The following is a 21,829-nucleotide window of genomic DNA, read 5'->3' as shown; positions in this document are numbered from 1 at the left end:
GATTTATGACATCTGAATAGCATCATCGGCTAGTGAAAATCGTGATAATATTAATAATGCTTTCCCTATATCAATCTCAAAAAATGAAACTATTTTCGTTATCATGCTCGATAATGATTTTGTAGACGAATTTCACCGAGTATTATTATCAGTGATGATAGCTCACCATTCATCGTTTTCCAATCGGATTTTTCTTGAGTTTAGATTACTAGCTAAGCAAAACTAATCACAGCTTTACGTCATAACAAAAATTGTCGGTTGTACCGCATCTCGGCATGTTTTTTGTAAGTCCGGGAGTCCGACAGCTTCTTCTAGACCCCGCAGTACCGGTTGAGGACCGTGCTGATAGCCACCCTAATTCATTTCACAATTTTAAACTTTCAGTCGTTTTAGTCATTATCTTCCTTTTGCATTCTGTTTCTCGTTGGGTATATATACATGAAGCAAAAACACTATTCTATAATTCCATAACCAAAATAATCTTATATAGCAAAGTCAAAGCAAAGTCTTGGCATTACATTCCTTTTGTGGAATTTGGCCTTTCTGTTTCAACAGACTTCGCAGCCGATTCTTAGTGTACAGAATCATTGCATGGCTAGTACTATGAACCCTACTGAAATTAAGAATCCTTCCAGGTCGGGGCTAAATAATCTTATATATGAATCTTAATTTCAGTTCACTCGACTTACCACAGCTTGTTCCCCACTAGTCGCCAAATTGCTTCGATTGGGCCTAGCTAACACCAAACCAGCATTCCCAAACAGAACACTAATGACAATCACACACGTGCACAATTTTGCTAACTTTTTGCTAAAACTATCACTGTCTCTACCGGAACGCACCGGGCGCCGGAGACTATCTGCCTTGAACGAGACGTTTATCATCACTAAAGCCTTAAATAACAGGAAAATTTGCGCAACCAAATCACAACTGAATACTAGCCGGTAACTGTTAAAACACTTCGACCCAGCCAAAGCGGACTGCTGATCTGGCCTTTGGAACTGAGAACTACCTGGGACTACTACAAGATCTTCACTAATCGTTTCACTACCGCTTACACTATTAACAGTGCAAAGTTTAAAAACATCTTCCTGTTCCGAAGTCGCAGGCGTTGGGTTAGCACCATTCGTAAGTTCCGTGAAAAATTGTTGTGCATCGTTACGGGTCTGGTCGTGATTTGATACCCTGCATGCACGGCGCGACAGATTAACCTCCTGCTGCAGAGAAGACGCTACCATGGTAGATTTTGTGCCTTGCTTTGAAGTACAACCCAGTTCAGAGCATTTTTTCGGTAGCATGGGTAGTTCGGCTCCAGATGAGAGTGACCTCACCATCGTACTGCTCCTGGCCGCCAGGATGTCGCTTGTGATGTTACGCCTTCACCCGATAATATATTCCTGTGCTCGGAACGTTTCGAGCAGACTCTTGTCCGTGTTTCATTGAACACTCATCCCGAAATTGATTGAATTTGTGTGTTCGTGCCCGACTGCTGTGTGGCACCAGCAAATATTTGCTGAGGCAATGAATAATAGACGTGAATTGGCCGCGGCGGTCTGGAATGATATGAGAAAAGAAGGGAAAATTAGTGACATGATAAGAGGGAAAATTATATCGACTTTCAGTTGAAAATTTACGTATTAGAACCAAATGCTTCCGTGCACCATATTCACACCATTTTATCATTTCAAACTGTTATCAGACAGCGATTGAAATTGTGAATCGATAATTTACCGGAAATTTTTTTTCCAAAGCTGTTTTGCCGCCATCTAACACAGTATCATCTAGACGGGAAATCTGGTTCACCTAACTGCAAAAAGCAAGCCCAACCCATATCGATTTCTACGTTGACAATCGCCATGAAGCTACTCAAATCAGAGAACCACTGATAACAGCCTAGCAGCAAGTAATTTTGTCAAGTATGTAGACTTGAATAGCTACCAGGCGTCTACACTGACATATAGTCACGCGCTTTTAGGTTGACGTTGGAGAGAGAGAGAGAGAGAGAGAGAGAGAGAGAGAGAGAGAGAGAGAGAGAGAGAGAGAGAGAGAGAGAGAGAGAGAGAGAGAGAGAGAGAGAGAGAGAGAGAGAGAAAAGGAGAACCGTGGTGATGTCAAACTGGCGCTTACTGGGAGGGTTCGGTTCGGAAGTTGGGAAGTAGGTTGAGAACAGACAATAAACTTTTTATCGTTATACTTGAGGTTGTTCCGTTGTTTCATGGGAATTTCTTGTGCTGGTCAAGTAAATATTTAGGTACAACACGCTGTTATTGCATCTTAGGACTACGGAGAGTGATTTCACGATGATAGTCTATGCGAAGTGTTTGTAGTAATTTTGCTGATGATTTTGGACATTGAACTGCTTTTAACCGATATATCGTTAGTATTTGTTAAGTGGTTGTTATCTTCCTAACATTGTTAACTCAGTGTATCTGCGCTCCACTCAATTCCTGCACGAGGAATTCTAATTCACAATAAATTATAACAAGACTATGGGATCTTTCATTCCGTTCACCAACTTGACCAGAGAACACATTTCAGCTTTTAAATAAGGCTAAGTTTATCGAAATTCGTTGATTATCTTCGAGAAGTTCAAGCCAATGAAAAAGTGCAGTTAGTCGATTACGTCACTTATACCATTCTATCTCCAGAACCAAAAGCGACCGCGGTTTGATCTTCAAAAATAATCAATATTAGTTTTCAAACAAGCCTTAGCTTGTTAAAATCAGTTTAGTCATCTCTGAGAAAATTGAGCTGTAAAAAACAACGCACTTTGTCGGTTACGTCACTTATACCATTATGTCTCCGAAACCAAGAGTAACAGCCATTTGATCTTCAAACTTGATCAAATATCCAAGTGGCTTTCAAACAAGGAATAAAAGGCCGAATACGACTTAAAGTCGAAATAACAAAACGTCGAATATAACGAAAGGTCGAAAAACCATAAGGTCGATACATTCGACGATTTGTGGCTTTCGATATTTCGTCATTAAACTTTTTGTCATTTGACCTTTTGTCGTTCGACGTTTTAGTATAAAACCGTTAAGGAGGGCATTCTATGAGGAAAGGATTTTTGAAATTACTGCCTGAATCGAAAATATACACAGAATTTACTCGCGCCATTTCATTCCTTTGAAGCGCCTAAACGAAGCGATGAAGCGCGTTTTTTTCGAAACCTTTAAAAAACATAACTAAGCAAAGCGACACGATTCATATTTATTTTGTAAGATGTGGAGTAGAGAAGTACGTAAACATCTTAATTACGTTTGAGACATCAGACAGGATATTGCACTGATAAGCCGAAGGCGAAACGTGAATAAAATCTAAGCTAAAATGCATGGCCTTTTGATATTTTCAATAAAACACTGCTTTCAGTCGGTGTTGAACAGTCGTTCGCACCGCACGCGTATAGCTCTTGGCTCCTGGAATTTTTTTCTGGCTACATAGAGTTTCATTGATTCAAGGCTTCAGTCTTTTTCAAGGCTACCTGAATCACTAACTAAGTGACTAAGTGATACAAAGAGTGATATTAGAGTGACAAAGTGATACAAAGAGTGATATTAGAGTGACTAAGAAATTAATCAGCTTTTTTTAAGGCTAGCTAGGAGTCTAATCGAAGACTAATTTAGCCTAGTAAATTTAATTTAAAATTTCATTAATTTCAAAAATGCCTGCGTCCAACCGGAAAGGCAACAAGCCTAAGGCTAAAAATAATTCAGTACGGAATAAATCACAATCCGTTATTCAACATTTTTCTAATAACATTCACGATCTTATAGAATCTGAATGTAAAAATAAAAGACAACGGACGGATTTCCCTTCCGTTGATCCTATGCCGTCTAACAATATTTACGAGATTCATCCTGAATCCGATTGCAGCGACATAGAAGAAAATTCTTCAAAAATTCCCAAAATGGACGCTTGTCGTTCTGGGAAGAAACATCAATCTATGCCACCAGTGACGGTGATGATTTCCGACTTCAAAGCATTCCGTACTGAGCTTTCTACTTTTCTCCCGGAAGTAAAAGTCTCATTTCAAATCGGACGAAGAGGAGAATGTCGAGTCTTGGTGGATGGATTGGATGAATACGAACGTCTTATTCGATATTTGTCCGAGAAACTTCATAAATTTTATTCATATGATATAAAATCAGACAGACCCTTCAAGGCTGTCTTGAAAGGATTATCAAATGATCAAAGTATTGATGAAATTAAAAATGAACTAAAAGAATTGCTTGGTTTTGCCCCTTCCCAAGTAATTCTTATGAAAAAAAGAGCGAATGGTACTTCTAAACCACGCCCTGGTATTTGCCATGAACTTTACCTAATACACTTCAATCGAAGTGATGTAAACATTTTGAAAACTTTAGAAAAAGTACGTTTCATTTCCCACATTAAAATTCATTGGGAACATTATAAACGGCATAATCGTATTGCAAACTTAACGCAATGTCGTCGTTGCCAAGGCTTCGGTCATGGAACCAAAAATTGTCATATGGATGTACGGTGTTTGAATTGTGGTAAATCGCATTCGAAAGACGTTTGTCCAATGAATGAAACCACTGATAAATTTTCATGTTCAAATTGCAATGGAAATCATAAATCCAATTATTTGAAATGTCCTGTCAGGGAAAAAATTTTAAACGCTCGTTCGCTTCGACAACAAGTCAAATCAACGACCCTAAATTTACAGAACATACCTGAAAATCAAAAAAAAACCGTTACAAATGCCACGCCTAATTCTTCTAAGGCACTGATTTCTTCGAAACAAAAACCAGGTACGCCTGCCAATTCGTCTTCTAACGAAAACAATTTATTGACAACCGGGTCAAAATAAAAACTTTATATAAATAAATAAATAATTTATTGACAGGTAGATCGACCTCGTCATCATCTTCTTCTAATGTCAGTTATGCTGGTATATTAGGTAGAAATCTATCACCTATTTCTTCTAATGTAAATAATCAAAACACAGGACCGCCTTGCAGTTCTTCTTCTAACGAAAACAATTTATTAATAGGTAGACCGGCCAAATCATCTTCTTCTAATGGCAGTCTACCTACAAATATTCCTTCAATGCCATTCGCTTCTTTAAATGAAGTCGATTTAGGCGATATAACTGAAAATAAAATGATCTACCTACAAGATCAACTTTTTCAAATGATCATCCAAATGAATTCGACTTCATCACTTTTTGAAGCATTTCAAATCGGATGGAAATTTGCAAATAATATTATAATGAATTTAAAATTTAACAGTGATGTTAAATAATTATTTGAATATTTTAAATTGGAATGCTCGATCTTTGAAATCGAGTGAAGATGAATTTTATAATTTTCTCAAAGTTCACAAAATTCATATTGCCATTGTGACAGAAACTTTTCTTAAACCAAATGTAAAATTGAAAAGTAATCCACATTATGTGGTTCATCGATTTGACAGGTTTACTGGAATGGGTGGTGGAGTTGCCATTTTTGTCCAACGGCAAATTAAACATCGAATTTTACCTTCTTTCAATACTAAAGTTATTGAAAGCTTGGGAATCGAAGTTGAAACCATTCATGGAATTTATTTCATCGCTGGAGCATATTTGCCATTCCAATGCACCGGCGAACAATTAAATTTCTTTAAAGGCGATTTGCAAAAACTTACAAGATATCGATCGAAATTTTTCGTAATAGGGGACTTAAATGCTAAGCATGTCCAGTGGAATTGTAGGCAAAATAACAGTAATGGTAAAATACTTCATAATCAACTCTCAGCTGGTTACTTCACAGTTCTTCATCCCAGTAATCCTACTTGTTTCTCTTCCGTGAAAAACCCGTCTACAATTGATCTGGTTCTAACAGATCAAAGTCACATTTGTAGTGAACCGATTACTCATGCTGACTTTGACTCAGATCATCTTCCTGTAACATTCAGACTTTCCAACGAAGCTATAATTAATCCAATTAGTTCTATTTTCAACTATCATAGAGCTAATTGGTTGGATTACAGATCTCACATTGAAAATCATGTGGATCATGAAACTATTTTAGAAAATTCTGCGGACATCGACACAGCAATTGATAATTTGAATCATTATATTATCGAAGCTAGAAATCTTTCAGTTCCCAAAGCTCAAACTAAATTAAATTCTCCTATCATCGATGACAATCTTCAACTGCTCATTCGGTTGAAGAATGTTCGTCGACGACAATATCAACGTTCTCGTGATCCTGCTATGAAAAACATAGTTAAGGATTTACAAAAAGAAATTAAACATAGATTTACTCTTTTGCGAAATGAAAATTTCGCTAAAGAAGTTGAACAAATTAAACCATATTCTAAACCTTTCTGGAAACTTTCTAAGGTTCTTAAGAAACCTCAGAAACCAATTCCTGCTCTCAAGGAAGGAAATCAAATACTTCTTACAAATGGTGAAAAAGCTCAAAAACTTGCTCAGCTGTTTGAGAGTGTCCACAATTTTAATTTAAACGTTGTGAGTCCTATTGAAAATGAAGTCTCACTGAAATATGATCATATTTCAACCAAAGTGTTATCACACGATGACATTATTGAGTCGAATTTTGATGAAATTAAATCAATTATTAGGAAACTCAAAAACATGAAGGCTCCTGGTAATAATGGAATTTTTAATATTCTTATCAAAAATCTTCCCGATGTTGCCTTGAGACTCCTGGTTAAAATTTTCAACAAGTGTTTTTCATTAGCTTACTTCCCAAAAAGATGGAAAAACGCTAAAGTAATTCCTATCCTAAAACCTGATAAAAACCCAGCAGAAACATCAAGTTATCGCCCAATTAGCTTACTTTCTTCTATCAGTAAACTTTTTGAAAAAATTATCTTGTTGAGAATGATGACTCATATAAATGAGAATTCAATTTTTTTACCAGAGCAGTTTGGATTTCGTCATGAACATTCAACTACTCATCAACTTGTCAGAGTAACGAACATGATAAAATCAAATAAATCTTCTGGGTTATCCACTGGAGTTGCTCTTCTAGACATAGAAAAAGCATTCGACAGTGTTTGGCACAAAGGTTTAATAGCAAAAATGTCTGATTTTCCAGTTTCCTATTTATTTGATCAAAATGATTCAAAATTATTTAACTGATCGTACTCTTCAGGTTAGCTATCAGAATTGTAAATCTGAATTGCTACCCGTACGAGCCGGTGTTCCGCAGGGTTCGAGTGTAGCTCCAATCTTGTATAATATTTTCACTTCTGATCTTCCAAATCTACCCGTTGGTTGTCAGAAATCGCTATTCTGTGACGACACAAGTCTGTTAGCCACAGGTAGAAATCTAATGTCGTTTTCGTTTTTAAATTGCACTACACCGGTGTAGCGAAAGCTGCACTTAAACCGTTCGTTTTTACCAATTGCACTACACCAGTGCTACACTTTTTCTGCACCGATACCACTGGTGTAGCACTCATCAAAAGTTTGGTGTAGCTCTGTGCAATGGAATCGTTAATTGTAGTCAATGGTTACTGTTTATGTTTTCGTCATTTTTGTTCGTTTATTCATGCCTCAGTGTAGCACTGCACCGGTGTAGTGCAAATTAAAAACAAAAACGCCATAAGAGTGATCTGCAGTCGCCTACAAAAAAGTTTAAATATTTTCAGTGATTATCTGTCAAATTGGAAAATTAAACCAAATGCAGCAAAAACGCAATTAATTATCTTTCCTCATAAACCACGAGCTTCTTTTCTTAAACCAAACATTAATCACATTCTCAAATTGAATGACTTGGAATTAACATGGTCTGATCAAGCTAAATACTTAGGTTTAACGTATGACAAAAAACTCACTTTCAAGGATCACATTGAAGGAATCCAGGCAAAGTGTAATAAATATATTAAATGTTTATATCCTCTTATAAACAGAAATTCTAAGCTCTGTCTAAAAAACAAATTGTTAATTTATAAACAAATTTTCAGACCAGCCATGCTTTATGCGGTACCAATTTGGTCAAGCTGTTGTTCCACCAGGAAGAAAACGCTTCAAAGGATTCAGAATAAAATTCTGAAAATGATTCTGAAGCGTCCTCCCTGGTTTAGTACAAATGAGTTACACAGACTCACAAATATAGAACCATTAGATGTAATGTCACATAATATTATAAGCAAATTCCGACAAAAATCGATGCAATCTTCAATTGAATCGATTCGCTCTCTGTATTAGTTAGTAAGTTAGTATATATGTTCCTTTTCCCCATTACACAATACAGGTTTAGAATTTTCCCTACACAAAAATCTCAGAATTGCGGAAGCAAATGATGTCTTCATGGTAATAACCAAATCATATATATATATATATATATATATATATATATATATATATATATATATATATATATATATATATATATATATATATATATATATATATATATATATATATATATATATATATATATATATATATATATATATATATATATATATATATATAACAGGGCTGAAAAGTCACCACTTGTGGCTGAACACCCAATTTAAATCTTAATAATTTAATTTTAACTCATATACCAATAAATAGTTATTTAAAAAAAAAAAAAAAAACACTGCTTTTTTAAATGCGAAAACCGGCGAACGACCGCAACTTGGTTAAAGCCGGGTATAAATAAACGATATAAAAAAAAATGCGAAAACCAGATAAAAACATTGAGTGCAAGAACCGGACAAAAAAAAATAAACAAAAAAACAAACCTGCATCGGCCAGAAATAGTCGAAAACACGTTTTCGTACGGCACATCAGAAAAGACATTGCATTGAATTGAACTGCCGAGTTTACCACTAAGCAGTTCAATTTGAACTGCTCTACACTGATGAGTCAAAGACGAAGCGTAAAAATAATAAAAACGGTTATGTGTCCTAGCACAAAATTTGGCTAACCCCTAAATGATAAAAAAACGGATAAAAACTTAGCCGGTTCTTTCGAAACAAAGTTTTTTTTTTGCCAACTTCCGTATCGGACCGTTCGAGCGACCTTCTCGATGCAACGTTCCACAGTGACAGCAAGCAAAATAGAAAAAAACTTTGAATGCAAAATCCGGGTAAAAACATTTGTTTCAGAAGAATCGGTCAATTTTTATCCGGTTTTTGCATTCGCTCTCAAATATATTTGAACAGGTTTTTCAAACATAGTTTCACTCAACTGATTTTTTTTTCATTTGGCCGTTCGAAATCATTTGGAAGTACGACAAGATGAGTTTTTTTTAAATCAGCGTCATAAGACCACCATCTTAATTTCTTTTTGTTTGAAAAAATTTTTCCTTCTTACTTTCAATCTGTTGATATTCTTCACTTTGCATGTTTCTGTACAGTAGAATAATGAAAAATTACCATTTTTAGCGTTTCGTCAAGGTCTTCCCTGTCGTTAAATTTTTGTTTCTTCGTGGGATTGTAAAACTTTTGGATTTGCCTTCACTCTAAATTTGCTTGTGTATTATTTATAGGAATATGGATCAAATTTACATTTATTACGATTTACGAGGTTTGACAATCAGGGGAAAGTATTATAAACCGCCACTGCTGGCCAGAACTCTACCCTTTCTATTTTAAGTGTTCAAGACTTTTCTAAACAAAAGTTTTATCACTAACACTATCTTTTCGTAAGATCTTTCTACTATGCAAGTTTGGTAGTTGTTGTTTGCTGTAAAATATGAAAAAACTGAAAATATCATTAGGCATTAGTATAAAACGTCTAATGGTCGGTTGCTACTTAGTAATTAAATTTTAGCAGTGGTAATATCTTTATTTACAGTATAAAAATCTATAGAAACAAAGCCATTTCTTTGATATACGAACAGTCACTCTACGGACACTATGCCCACCTTCGATTCAACAGTATGCTTCGAGTTAAAATATTATTCTAAAGATTTATAACGGTTATTGAAACAAAATGTATCGTTGAGAGGATCAAATATGTTGGTTTCCAATTGTAATTAATTGATTATAGAATTGATTTCTGATGCAAAGAATATCTTCTTAATCTGCTTTTCTTCTATATCGACATTTCAAGAGGCATTTTGCATCATTGATGTCGGGTATACAACTGATTTGTTCTGAGGCATATTATACGGTTGCTAGGGCATTATGCCAACGGCAAGCGAAAAAACTGAGAATGTGGTCGTTTTGGAAAGTGTGTTTGTATCAATCAATTCTCATCTTTTCTACCGAAATCATTGAAAATTATGTTCCTCAGGCGTATTGCAAAGATATATCTACATTCTCGAAGAAAGTATTATAACACTTTACCCTAAGTAATGATAATGATTTCATTGTTGCGTTTGTGGTAAACCTGTGATCTCGAAATTTTTCTCTTCTTCCTGGCATCATTGATATAGGGTAAAGTGTTTAAATATGCCCACTATAAGAAAACATTGAGATATTTGATTTCTAAATGTACTGATATATTTTTTTCGAAAATGTGTCTAGTGTAGTCGTAAATGAAAGGTCGCACTCAATGCTATTTAATGTTACTTTTTGAGTTATACAAAATTTTAGGTCAAAATTTTCAGTTTTTTGACAATATCTGTCACAATTCACCTAAAAAACAGAATATGTTTTCAGACTTAATAACTATCCAACAAGCTTTAGATATCGATATTTTTCTGTAAGCGATTGTAAAATGGTGACAACTTTGAAGGAAAAATAACAGAAATTATTTTTACCCCCACATTTATACTAGGTGCACATATCCGTTTTGATTTGATTGACACAATCTGTATGGCTAGCAAGCCGAAATCTGTTTCGCCTGAGACGTCAGTTTAGACATTACACTTCGGTGTAATAGCGAAAGTGTTTTGCAAATAGCATTAACTTTAACATCTGCCTAGCGGTTTTTGTTAAGCCGTCAAGTCGCGCGAGCTTTTCAACATAAACTGGTACGCACTGATGAGTCAAAGACAAAACGTAAAATCAAATCAAAACGAGTATGTGAATCTAGCATAAATTTGGGGGTTGAATTAATTTTTACCCCTGCAAAGTTACTATTCGAAGAAATTCGTCGAAATTAGTAGAATTCGTGTGTGAAAAATAATTCATTCATTTTTCTCGGAGATGGCTTGACAGATTTCTAAAGACTTATACTCGCATAAACAGTCCTATGCTCGTTTTTTCCCTGAACCGATTTCGTCCATATAATATTCAAATGAAAGGTCTAAAGGTACCATGAAAACTGTTTGTTTTATAATCAGATCCAACATCCGGTTCAGGAGATACAGAGTAATTAGTGTAAAAATTTCACATAAGTTTATCGGGTTTATCGGGTTCACAGATTTTGAGAATCGACGACCAAATAAACTTATTTTAGTTGTACTGGTATTCGGTTTTCAATTCCGGAAGGCACCCAAAAATTGTGTGTGTGTGTGTGTGTGTGTGTGTATGTGTGTGTCAAATAATCTCACTAGGTTTTCTCAGAGATGGTTGAACCAATTTTGACAAACTTAGATTCAAATGAAAGGTCTCATGGTCCGGAATTACTGAATCATCCGGATCCGACTTCCGGTTCCGGAGTTATAGAATAAAGTGTGTTCAATATTGCACTGTCACTTAAACCGGCCAAACAAAAAACGTAAAAAATTTCTAAACCCTTCTCAAAACTACACAAATTGATAGTCATTATCAGTAGGCAACTAAATAAACCGATTGCGGTTATCCTAGTTCCCGGTATCCGGTTCCGGAAGCACCGAAAATAGTGGTAAGATATATCAAAATGGATCTCACTCACTTTTCTCAGCAATGCTTTGACCGATTTTTACAAACTTAAATTCAAATGAAAGGTCTCATGCTCCTATACAAAATTCCTGAATTTCATCCGGATCCATCTTCCGGTTCCTGAGTTATAGGGTAAAGCGTGTTCAATATTGTGCACCGTCACCGGCGAAACAAAACACGTAAAAAAAATTTTAAACTGGTTTCAAAACTACACAAATCGATAGTCATTATCAGTAGGCAACTAAACAAACCGATTGCGGTTATCCTAGTTCCCGGTATCCGGTTCCGGAAGTACCGGAAATAGTGGTCATATATACCAAAATGGATCTCACTCACTTTTATCAGCGATGGTTTGACCGATTTCCACAAACTTAGATTCAAATGAAAGGTCTCATGGTCCCATACGGAATTCCTGAATTTCATCCGGATCCATTTTCCGGTTCACTGGTTATAGGGTAAAGTGTGTTGAATATTGTATACCGTCACTAAAACTGGCGGAACAAAACCGTAAAAAATGTTGTAAACTTGGCTCAAAGCCCTTATTCCCAGTCTTAGGCTGAAATGAAAGGTCTTATGGTCCTACCAAAAATTACTGCATATTTTCGGATACAACAAACATTTAAATAGTCATTTAGAGTGCGATGGTAAAATTGTATAAAATCTTCAAAAGTGCATATAATAGTGAACCCACTGCGTTTTCTTAACAATAACCTACACAGATAAAAATATTTTGTGAATTTACATATATTTTCATGCACATATTTAGAGCAGGTAATTAAACATAAAGTTACTTTACAATTCTGTATGTTTCAATAGAATTTAGTCGCAAACTAAGCGTTAATTGAAAGGTGCAGTTATATTCATTGAAAATTCAACGCAATCCAATTTAGTTTTGCATCGATGAAGGTTTTCAATCAAAATCTCGATTCAACACATGTCTATTACATGTTACTAATGATTTGCATGTCGTGTAAATTTCATTATTTCTTTCTGTGTACGCGAGCAAAGTATTGTTTCATTCTGTATGTAATACTAGTTCATGCACAAGCAATCCCTTGTTTTTTTTCAAAAATCGAAGAGAAAAAATTTGAATAGAATACCACAATATTATACATGAGAAAGGCATCAATACACCACTAGGTGGATTAAAACAGGCTTTTTTAGACGAATTTAACTGACTTCGGCTACACCGATTTCCGAATTCCGAAAGTATCGGGAATAGAGAAGCTAAAAGAAGGCCAAAACGAATTTAATACACAAAAATTCAAATTAAAATAAACTTATGGTCCCATACAAAAGTGGTGAATTTTATCTGATTCTGACTTCCAATATCGAAAGTACAGGATGATGAGTTTTTTAAAATTCAAACCATCATAGAAGATGACGATACCAAAAAAAATCAAAATTGGACTCTAAACTATTTCAATTTATTCGTCATACTAATTCATGGACATACTAACTATTTTGGGTTATGCTGGTTTTTGAATACAGTTGTTGGAAGAACCATAAATAATGTCAAAAACATTATTTAAAGAGGAGCTCACTTCTACATCTCATGGAATGCTTAATCGTTTGCACACGTTTTGATTAAAAGGAATAATTTTAAGGTTTCATACAATTTCTATTTTCGATTCGTTTTGCAGTTCCGAAATTACAATGGTAATGAGTGATTAAAATTTCAAACTGTCATTTAAAACGATAGTCATTACGAAAACTAAAAACATCGAAGAATATTCACGCAAAAATCACATGCAGATTGATAATAAAAGGTATCATCTCACTGCTAGGTAGATTAAGCACGTTTTTATATTTATAAAAAATGGTAAAAAGAAAAAATCAAAAAAAAATTGGCAATTTATCTACCCGAAGAAAACTTTTGCTCAACTGAACTAACTAATCCAGCAGGAGGGAGACGAATTATGCGTACCATCTTTGGCCTACTATTATAAGTAATTTGTCAGTCAATGCCATAAAAAATTTGGGCCAGCGAACAGTTCGTTTTTTCCATCTATGCTTCCTCGAAATGACGAAGGAACTTTCTTGGACGGGAAAAAAACTTGTCCCATTCCATTCCGTTCTCAAGCTAGAACGCGTTAACCCTCAGTATTCGAGGCGTCCCAATTCTGGCATTTTCACGAAACTAAACTACTCAGCACTTACGTATAACATTCCTTTGGTGAGGTCAAGGAGCTTCAGGAGCTTCTCTGTATATAGTCGCCGATGAGTTCCTTTACGCTCGCTATGTATGTATTACTTTACAAGCACAAAGGAAGCTTTGTTGAAGCTCAGATGTAAACGAATCAAGACAATTTGGCACCAGACGACAAACTGTGACCTTTTCTGCTGCTCACAGTGTGCCATCGCCGGGAGAAGGCGCTACGTCACGGGTGAGTTCATTTGTAAACGGCGTGACTTTGAAATCAATCCGTTTCGTATGGGCGAATGTCGCACGAAAATGTAGGAGGCGAAACGTTGACGGCTATGCTATAAAAGATAATACATATTATCTGTTTCAATATCGACGAAAACTTTCAGCTGAAGGTTGGAACCTAAGGAGTGTACCGAAAATAAGCTATCCACATACATTTGTGTTGTACGCATGTATTTGTGATCATTTTTACCTTTTTTTATATATATAAAAAATAGGTATAGAATTCGCTCAAACTTTCGAAAAATTTTCCGAGGCCCGGAGGGCCGAATGTCATATACCAATCGATTCAGCTCGACGAACTCAGCAAATGTCTGTGTGTGTGTGTGTGTGTGTGTGTGTGTGTGTGTCTGAATGTGTGTTGTCAACTAAGAGGTCGAGATCTCAGAGATGGCTGGACCGATTTTGATCAAACTAGTCGCAAATGAAAGGTCTCCCCGTCACCCAAAACGCTATTGAATGGTTTTGAGATAGGATGTTTACTTTTTAAGTTATTCGAAGTTTTATGTCAAAATTTTCAGTTTTTTGACTGTATCTGTCACATTTGACCTTGAAAACAGAATATGTTTCCAGACTTAGATTTCGCTCGGTAATACCTATCCAACAAGCCATAGATTGTTAAAATCCGTCCATTTTTAACGGAGATATCGATATTTTTGTGTAAGCCTTATTCCAGTAGAAGGAATTTTGAGCGCTGTATGAAAAAGCAATGCTTGGGAGCAAGATGAAACACGATTTTTTATACTGTTACATATAATTGTTTCTAAGTATCAAAAAGACTGTGTACAGCATCCTTTTTTATGACAATTTGCCTCGGACCAATTTTAGCACGGTTCATTTTTGGCAACATAATCTTTCGAATATGGCATATGTAAACCAGATGATACCAGCATTATCGAGTTGGAAGTAATTCCATAATTATATTGATTTAAACTATTTACAGTAATAAATGCTGGAAGAACATGACTTCCATATACCATACGACTCAGTTCGTCGAGATCAGCAAATGCGTGTGTGACAAATAATTTCACTCAATTTTCTCGGAGATGGTTAAACCGTTTTCTACAAACTCAGATTCATATGAAAAGTCGTATACTCCCAAACAAGGTTCCTGAATTACGTTTGGATCCGACTTCTGATTGCGGAACCACAGGATGATATGTGAAACGAAATTAAAATAATGCAATTAATTTTTCTCGTAGATGGCTGAACCGATCTAAGATTCAAATGAAATCTAAGAATCATCTATGATTCAAATGAGAGGTCTTAAAATCCTATAAAACCTCTTACTTTTTAGTCAGATCCGACTTCTGGTTTAGAAAATGCAGGGTGATTAGTATATGAATGTCCATTTCACATAAATTAATCAGGTTTATCGGGTTTGCAGATTTGGATAGTCGATTATCAAATAAATTTATTTCAGTTTGAGCGGTATTTTTTTTTGGGATTCGGTATGTACCCCCAAATTTTAATTCGCACTACAATTTCTCAAAGATGTCTACACAATCCTCAGGTGAATTTAACTAATTTCGGCTACACCGATTTTAGGATTCCGGTTCCAGTATCGAATCGTTTCTCAAAGCTCAATCATTTTCTCAAAAGGGCCAAATCGAATTTCAAAAACAAAAATTACTGGACTTAAGGTCCCATACAAAATTGGTGAATTTTATCCGATTCTGGAATTACAGATGATGAGTTTATAAATTTCATGTAAATTGTTTGGCGTAATAATTTATGGCCATTCGAATCATTTTGGGCTATGCTAATTCCTGAATACCGGCTCTGGAAGTACCATAAATAATGACGAAAAACTCTAAAGTGGAACTTACTTCGACATCTCATGGAATGTTCAATCGATTGTCACACGCTAAGATATGTTTCGCAGTTTCGGCATTACAGGGTAATGAGTGATTAAAATCTCAATTTGCCGTTTAAAACGACGATAATTAAAATAATGTCATGAAAACTAAAACACCTAAGAATATCCATGCAAAAACACATGCGTATTGATAAAAAAAAAGGTATCATCTCACTGCTAGGTGGATTAATCACGTTTTTATGCTCAGGTCGCTCAGATCACAGCATGCTGTGCGTTTGGCTGTTAGCTGTCGTTTGTTTACTTGTTTGTGCGGTTGAAATTCTGCGTTTTCAAAATGTCGCGTATTGAAAAGGAAGTGAAAATTAAGGTTCTGGACACATGGCTAAGTGAGGTATTACAAGGCGAAAATTGGCGAAGCGGTTTGGAATTCATCATGCCAGTGTTAAAACCATCATTAAAAAGTTTGGGGAACACTATTTTTTGGATGAGCTACAACGAAGAGGCAAAAAACCCGGTTCTTCCAACCCGAAACTGGACCAGAAAGTGGTATCTCTAATCATGAAGAACAAATCAATGTCAATCCGTGATTTGGCCAAAAAAGCAGGAACGAGTGTCAGAATGATCCAGCGTATCTAGAGGCGAAATCACCTGAAGACCTACAAGAAGCAAAGTGTAGAACAGAAGAAGCGAGCAGCAACAAGGGTCCGGAAGTTGTATTCGCGTCTTTTGCAGTGTCCGGATGCATGCGTTTTAATGGACGATGAGACTTATGTAAAGGAGGACTCAAAAACCCTTCCAGGTCCACAATACTTTACTGTCGTCGTTGGGGAGGATGTGAGCGATGCGGACAAATCGATTCAAGTGGAGAAATTCGGTAGAAAGGTTCTGGTATGGCAAGCAATATGTTCCTGTGGTTTGAAGTCAACCATTTTTTACACTACCGGAACTATAAATGCAGAAATCTGGTAAGGCAGCTGGGAACATGCAGGAGTTCGAAAAAATTTGGGCTCAAGCGTCCAAAAAATTCGATGCAACACTTATCCGGAACTTCATGAGGAGCGTTCGATCAAAAGTTCGAAAATTCGTGAAGGAATAACTTAAATTTCATCCGGTTTTTGTTATGCTCAAGTTTACCCTCGTACAATAAAAGATAAACTTTTAGTTTGGATAAAATATCGTTGTTTATCATAATTTGAAAGAAAAATTTGTGGATAGCTTATTTTTGATACACTCCTTATCATGGAGATATTTCGGACACTCTTTTGGCTCTCTATTTTAATCCAATCCAATGTCTATTGCAATCCAGATTATCTATCCTTTTACCTACACAGAATATACAAAACCCACAATACAATAAAATATACATTTTTCTCTTGTTTCGCCTTTAGAGATTTTAACCTTGAGTTTATCCGCCTTTTCGGACCAGGAAAAACTTCAAAATGGAAATCTCTCGTTTTTCTCAGAGATTGCTCGACCGATTTTCAAATGAAAGGTCGTTTGGTCCCACAAGGGATTCCTGAATTTCATCCGAATCCGACTTCCGGTTCCGGAATTATAGGGAAAAGAGTATTAAAAATTATACACCGTCACTTAAAGCGGCAAGCAAAAACCCTAAAAAAAAACTTTAAAAATTATTTTTTTAGCACGATTCGTGGAATTAATTCATTGTATTCCACTAAAACTAAAAACAATTACAGGGTTGTGTACGAGACACGAGTTAGTTCGATACCGATTCTAATTGGCAGTCTATCACAGAACTTTTTGTATATCATGCATTTTTCTCCGGTTTTAGCCTAATTGTAATGAAAGGATTCCTTCGAACATTTTCATGGTGGCAGTTGTGACGATGTATTGGTTTACTCTATAATTCAAATAGATATCAGCAATAAGAGTAAACTCGGTGGGAAACAAAATTGATTTGATAGTGATTACTACTACTTTTTTCTAGTGTCAACTACGATCAATCATGTAAAATCTTCAGCAACGCGTAAAATTGGGTTAGGTTAGTTTGTTTACGGACGAACATTTGTTTAAACAGAAACCAATGTATTGTTGACATCTCGAGTACTAGAATGTTATTCCCGAGCGTATTAAACACGGTATTGAGCCAGTGTCACTTTCGTGGGACTAGTGGAACAACAGTCGCTTCTGAAATTATTCTTCTCTATATATTTTGCGGTTGATGCACCATCAGTTATATACGGCATGTAGAATTTACCGCAACCACAGATCGCCTGCCACACCAAGTACTGGATATTCGTAGACCTTCTTCTTCCGGAACTTCTCTGGAACATATAGTCGGGACATATCGACAAAAAACTTCTGGTCGGGGATTAGATTATCGTACGTCTCATCGTTCATCACGATGCATTTCGACAGGACCAATCATTCACGGAACAGCTTTCTGGCGCGGATTTTTCCCACCGTATTCTGTTTATTGGTCCGATTGGTTAAAGATATGAAATCCCAGCCATTTCGTTGTTTGCAAGGCAAAAGAATTGACCTTCTTGCATATCTTTCGCTATCAGCTCGCCGGTATACGGTCGAATTGTTGATTCACAACTGTTTCGCAATCTACCTGTGATTTTACAGTCTAATCTAGTTTTACCCAGAATTTCCATGAATTGTTCCCCAAGCAAAGCGTTTCAAATAATAAAACACAAAAAAGGGTTGAAATTCGGTCGAGTATACTTTCTGCTAAAAAACTACCCAGACTTTGTAAGTTAAACACACAAATTTAAATTTTATTCCAACTTTATTTTCTCTCCGTCAAAATATGCTACCAACGCTTGACTGAGTCTTCGATACACTTTTCGTAGGCCCGTGCAGGTACTGCTTTTTACTCATTTCATTGGAATTTATTGATTGTATAGTGAGCAATCCGCCCTTGATTCGGTTAATGACATGACTTTTGATACGATTACCCTATGATGAAAAATATTTTCTTTAAATATTATAGTGTGAATTTCAATTATGAAAAAAACTGCATTTAACTGTTTCAACTGTGAAGTCAAATGAAAAAAAATCGAATGTACAGTAATCGTATCCAATATTGAGGTCTGGCTAGGATTGGCATTTGAAATAATAGAAATGAAATAAGACCAGAAGTTTGCCAGATGCAAATGAGAAGAATGAGACTCTTCTGCAGAAGTAGATTAACTCAATAATAAATTTCCAAATGAAATTGCATTCCTGGGATGCATCCCACCGCGCTCGTTGCTGTCCCTGTTGTTTCTTGCAACTGTGCATCGCACATTGTGTAAAAAGTAAATTGAAAAATTATCTTATAAGCCCATTTTGTACCCTTCCCCTGACACTGTGCACTTTCTACATGTTCACCGTAAGGCCGACTATAATGTGCGATAGAGAAACATAGCAACAGACGTCAGAGAATTTTCAACTGCTGGTTACGACGGGAATGAATGCCTTGACGAGTGTCTACCGTTCTGTAAGGAATATGATGGAATCTGACACAATGAAGTCATTAGACGATGAATGGAAATTGCGCAACAATGCACGTGCTGTCTTCGCTCTGGGTGATAGGGCGAACCCTGCGGGACAAGTTGTCACACTGCGCTGTTGGCGCTAGTGAATCGATTAATTGTGATTGATATCATTTTTTATTCTCAAAAGAAATCAATGCCTTTACTTGCGTAGGATAGAGCATATTTGGATTGCATGCTTCAATTTTCAGACTATGATTGAAGTCAATAGCTTTAACGGAGGTATTAGGCACTACTTTAACAGGAACAAGCTAATTGCACGTTTACTCCAATACAATCAAATAAATCACAGTACCTTGAACTGAATGGAAATAAGTATGATTACACCCTTTAATAGTTTATAGTCAGTTCTTGCGCTTGTTAATGAAATTAGCGCCTTATCAAAGCCTAACATTAGACGATCATTAACATCTATTACTAAATAGTTAGTTTTCTCGGACTACGCGGAAGGAGATCGAAAGTAAATGTAACAGTTTTTTAAATTGATAGTATTATTCTATATTTACATTTTTGTGAACTTATGTGAAACTTTCAAGTGAAAAGCAGATTTAGCGTTATGTATTCAATGAACATTTTTGGTTGGGTTGAATTCCAAAGTCCAGCCCAAAAAAATGATGTTCCGAAATGTGATTTCCTCTTCTCCATTACAGCATATCATGCATATTAATGAATTTTTTTTACAATTTGATTTGTTTCTGTTCGTTTTATATACAAGGTGAGATGAAAAAACTGCAACCAACTTCAGACTGCTGTCATTTCTAAACCGCTCGTCCCACAGCTGTCAGATTTATTCTAGTGACAGCTCATTATATTATTTACAAGCGCACAAAAGCATTTTGGTGGGAATTTTTCAGAAAAAAAGTTATTTGTGATGGAATTCAAGTGTGATAGTGTGATTGCTTTGCATTTGGCTGGAAAACCACAAGTGGCTATCGTTAGAGCCCTCCAGCATTTAAAAGTGAATAAATCTTTTGTGTCTCGTACCATCGCTCGTTACCGTGATACTGGTAGCGTAGCCCGACGTCAAGGAAGTGGACGAAAAAAAACAGCAACATCGGCAGAAATGGTTCGAAAAGTGAAGAAGCGAATTGAACGAAATCCGCGTCGCAGTGGCCGAAAAATGGCTCGTGAGCTGAACATATCGCAATATGCCATTCGGCAAATATTGAAAAATGAGCTTGGACTAAAGCCATTGAAGTTCCAAAAAGTGCAAGATCTTACTGATGCGCAAAAAACAGTTAGACTCGAAAAAGCTAAAGAGTTGCTTCGCTTGGCCGAAAGTGGTGAACTGCCGAATTTGGTTTTCTCCGATGAGAAACCATTCGTTATCCAGCAGTTTGTAAACAAACAAAATGATCGTGTTTACTTGCCAGAGAGGTCAGCTGAAAATTTGCAACTTCGGTTGGCCACCAGAACTCAAAAGCCGGCCATGGTGATGGTGTGGGCCGCCATAACAGCCGATGGTCGCTCGCCGCTCGTATTCATCGACCGTGGGGTCAAAATAAATGCGCAAATCTATCGCGAAAATATTTTGGAGGGAGTTCTGAAGCCCTGGGCACGCAAACATTTCGGCCGCAGACCTTGGACATTCCAACAGGACTCAGCACCATCGCACTCAGCACGCGCCACCCAAGAATGGTTAAGAAATGAGGTTCCTCGCTTCATTTCCACCGCACAATGGCCACCAAAATCTCCGGATGCCAATCCGTTGGACTATTGTGCCTGGGGTATTTTGGAAAGCAAGGTTGGCACTAAAAAATACCAAAGTGTCGATCATCTCAAGCAAGCGCTTCGCCGAGAATGGGACAAAATACCGCAGAGCCACTTTCGGGCAGCGTGTGATGGTTTCATTGGCCGTTTGAAGGCCATAGTTCGTGCCAAAGGTGGCCAATTCGAACAAATCTAAACCGATTCTCAAATTTGATGTTATTTCCGACATTTTTTGCTTTCATTCAATAAAATTTAAAAAAAAAATGAAAAAATTATGGCGTTTTACTTTGTTGCAGTTTTTTCATCTCACCTTGTATAAAGCAATTTCAGGAATGAGTAGACGAAAAAGTGACAAAATCAGAATTGACATTCTCCGATTTGGATAAAACTTTGCACATGGCTTCAGTATGGCAAACCATAAGTTTTGAACCGATTGAGAGGTCAATCCGACTCACGACTGATTTTTAAAAAGGGCGTATGTATTTTTGCATTGCACAAAAATTGCCTTTTTCAAATCGTTGTAACTCGGAAACCGTTAATTGTATAAAAATGACGTTCAGGAAGAAGTTGAAGGGAATCGATTGGGCACTCTAAAAAATATACAATAGAAAAAAATTATTGATTTTTTTCTCAATAATTACAAAATAA

At 36.2% G+C, this 21,829-nt stretch overlaps 1 protein-coding gene across 21 annotated transcripts in view; it reads right to left on the bottom strand.

Annotated features, from left to right (window-relative positions):
* The window catches only part of LOC131427610 (sodium/hydrogen exchanger 3), a 238,500-nt gene that overhangs the window by 145,053 nt on the left and 71,618 nt on the right, over positions 1–21,829 (bottom strand). For all 21 annotated transcript variants that reach the window (XR_009229294.1, XR_009229293.1, XM_058590965.1 and 18 more), the window contains one exon: positions 690–1,553. Coding sequence is in view for 19 of the 21 variants with exons in the window: in XM_058590965.1 (XP_058446948.1) it covers positions 690–1,334 (645 nt within the window). In the remaining 2 variants the exon portion in view is untranslated. The remainder of the gene's footprint in view (positions 1–689; positions 1,554–21,829) is intronic.

This window comes from Malaya genurostris, chromosome 2, assembly GCF_030247185.1.
Source record: "Malaya genurostris strain Urasoe2022 chromosome 2, Malgen_1.1, whole genome shotgun sequence".
In the NCBI taxonomy this organism is placed as follows: domain Eukaryota; kingdom Metazoa; phylum Arthropoda; class Insecta; order Diptera; family Culicidae; genus Malaya; species Malaya genurostris.
This window is presented reverse-complemented; position numbering and strand designations above follow the sequence as displayed.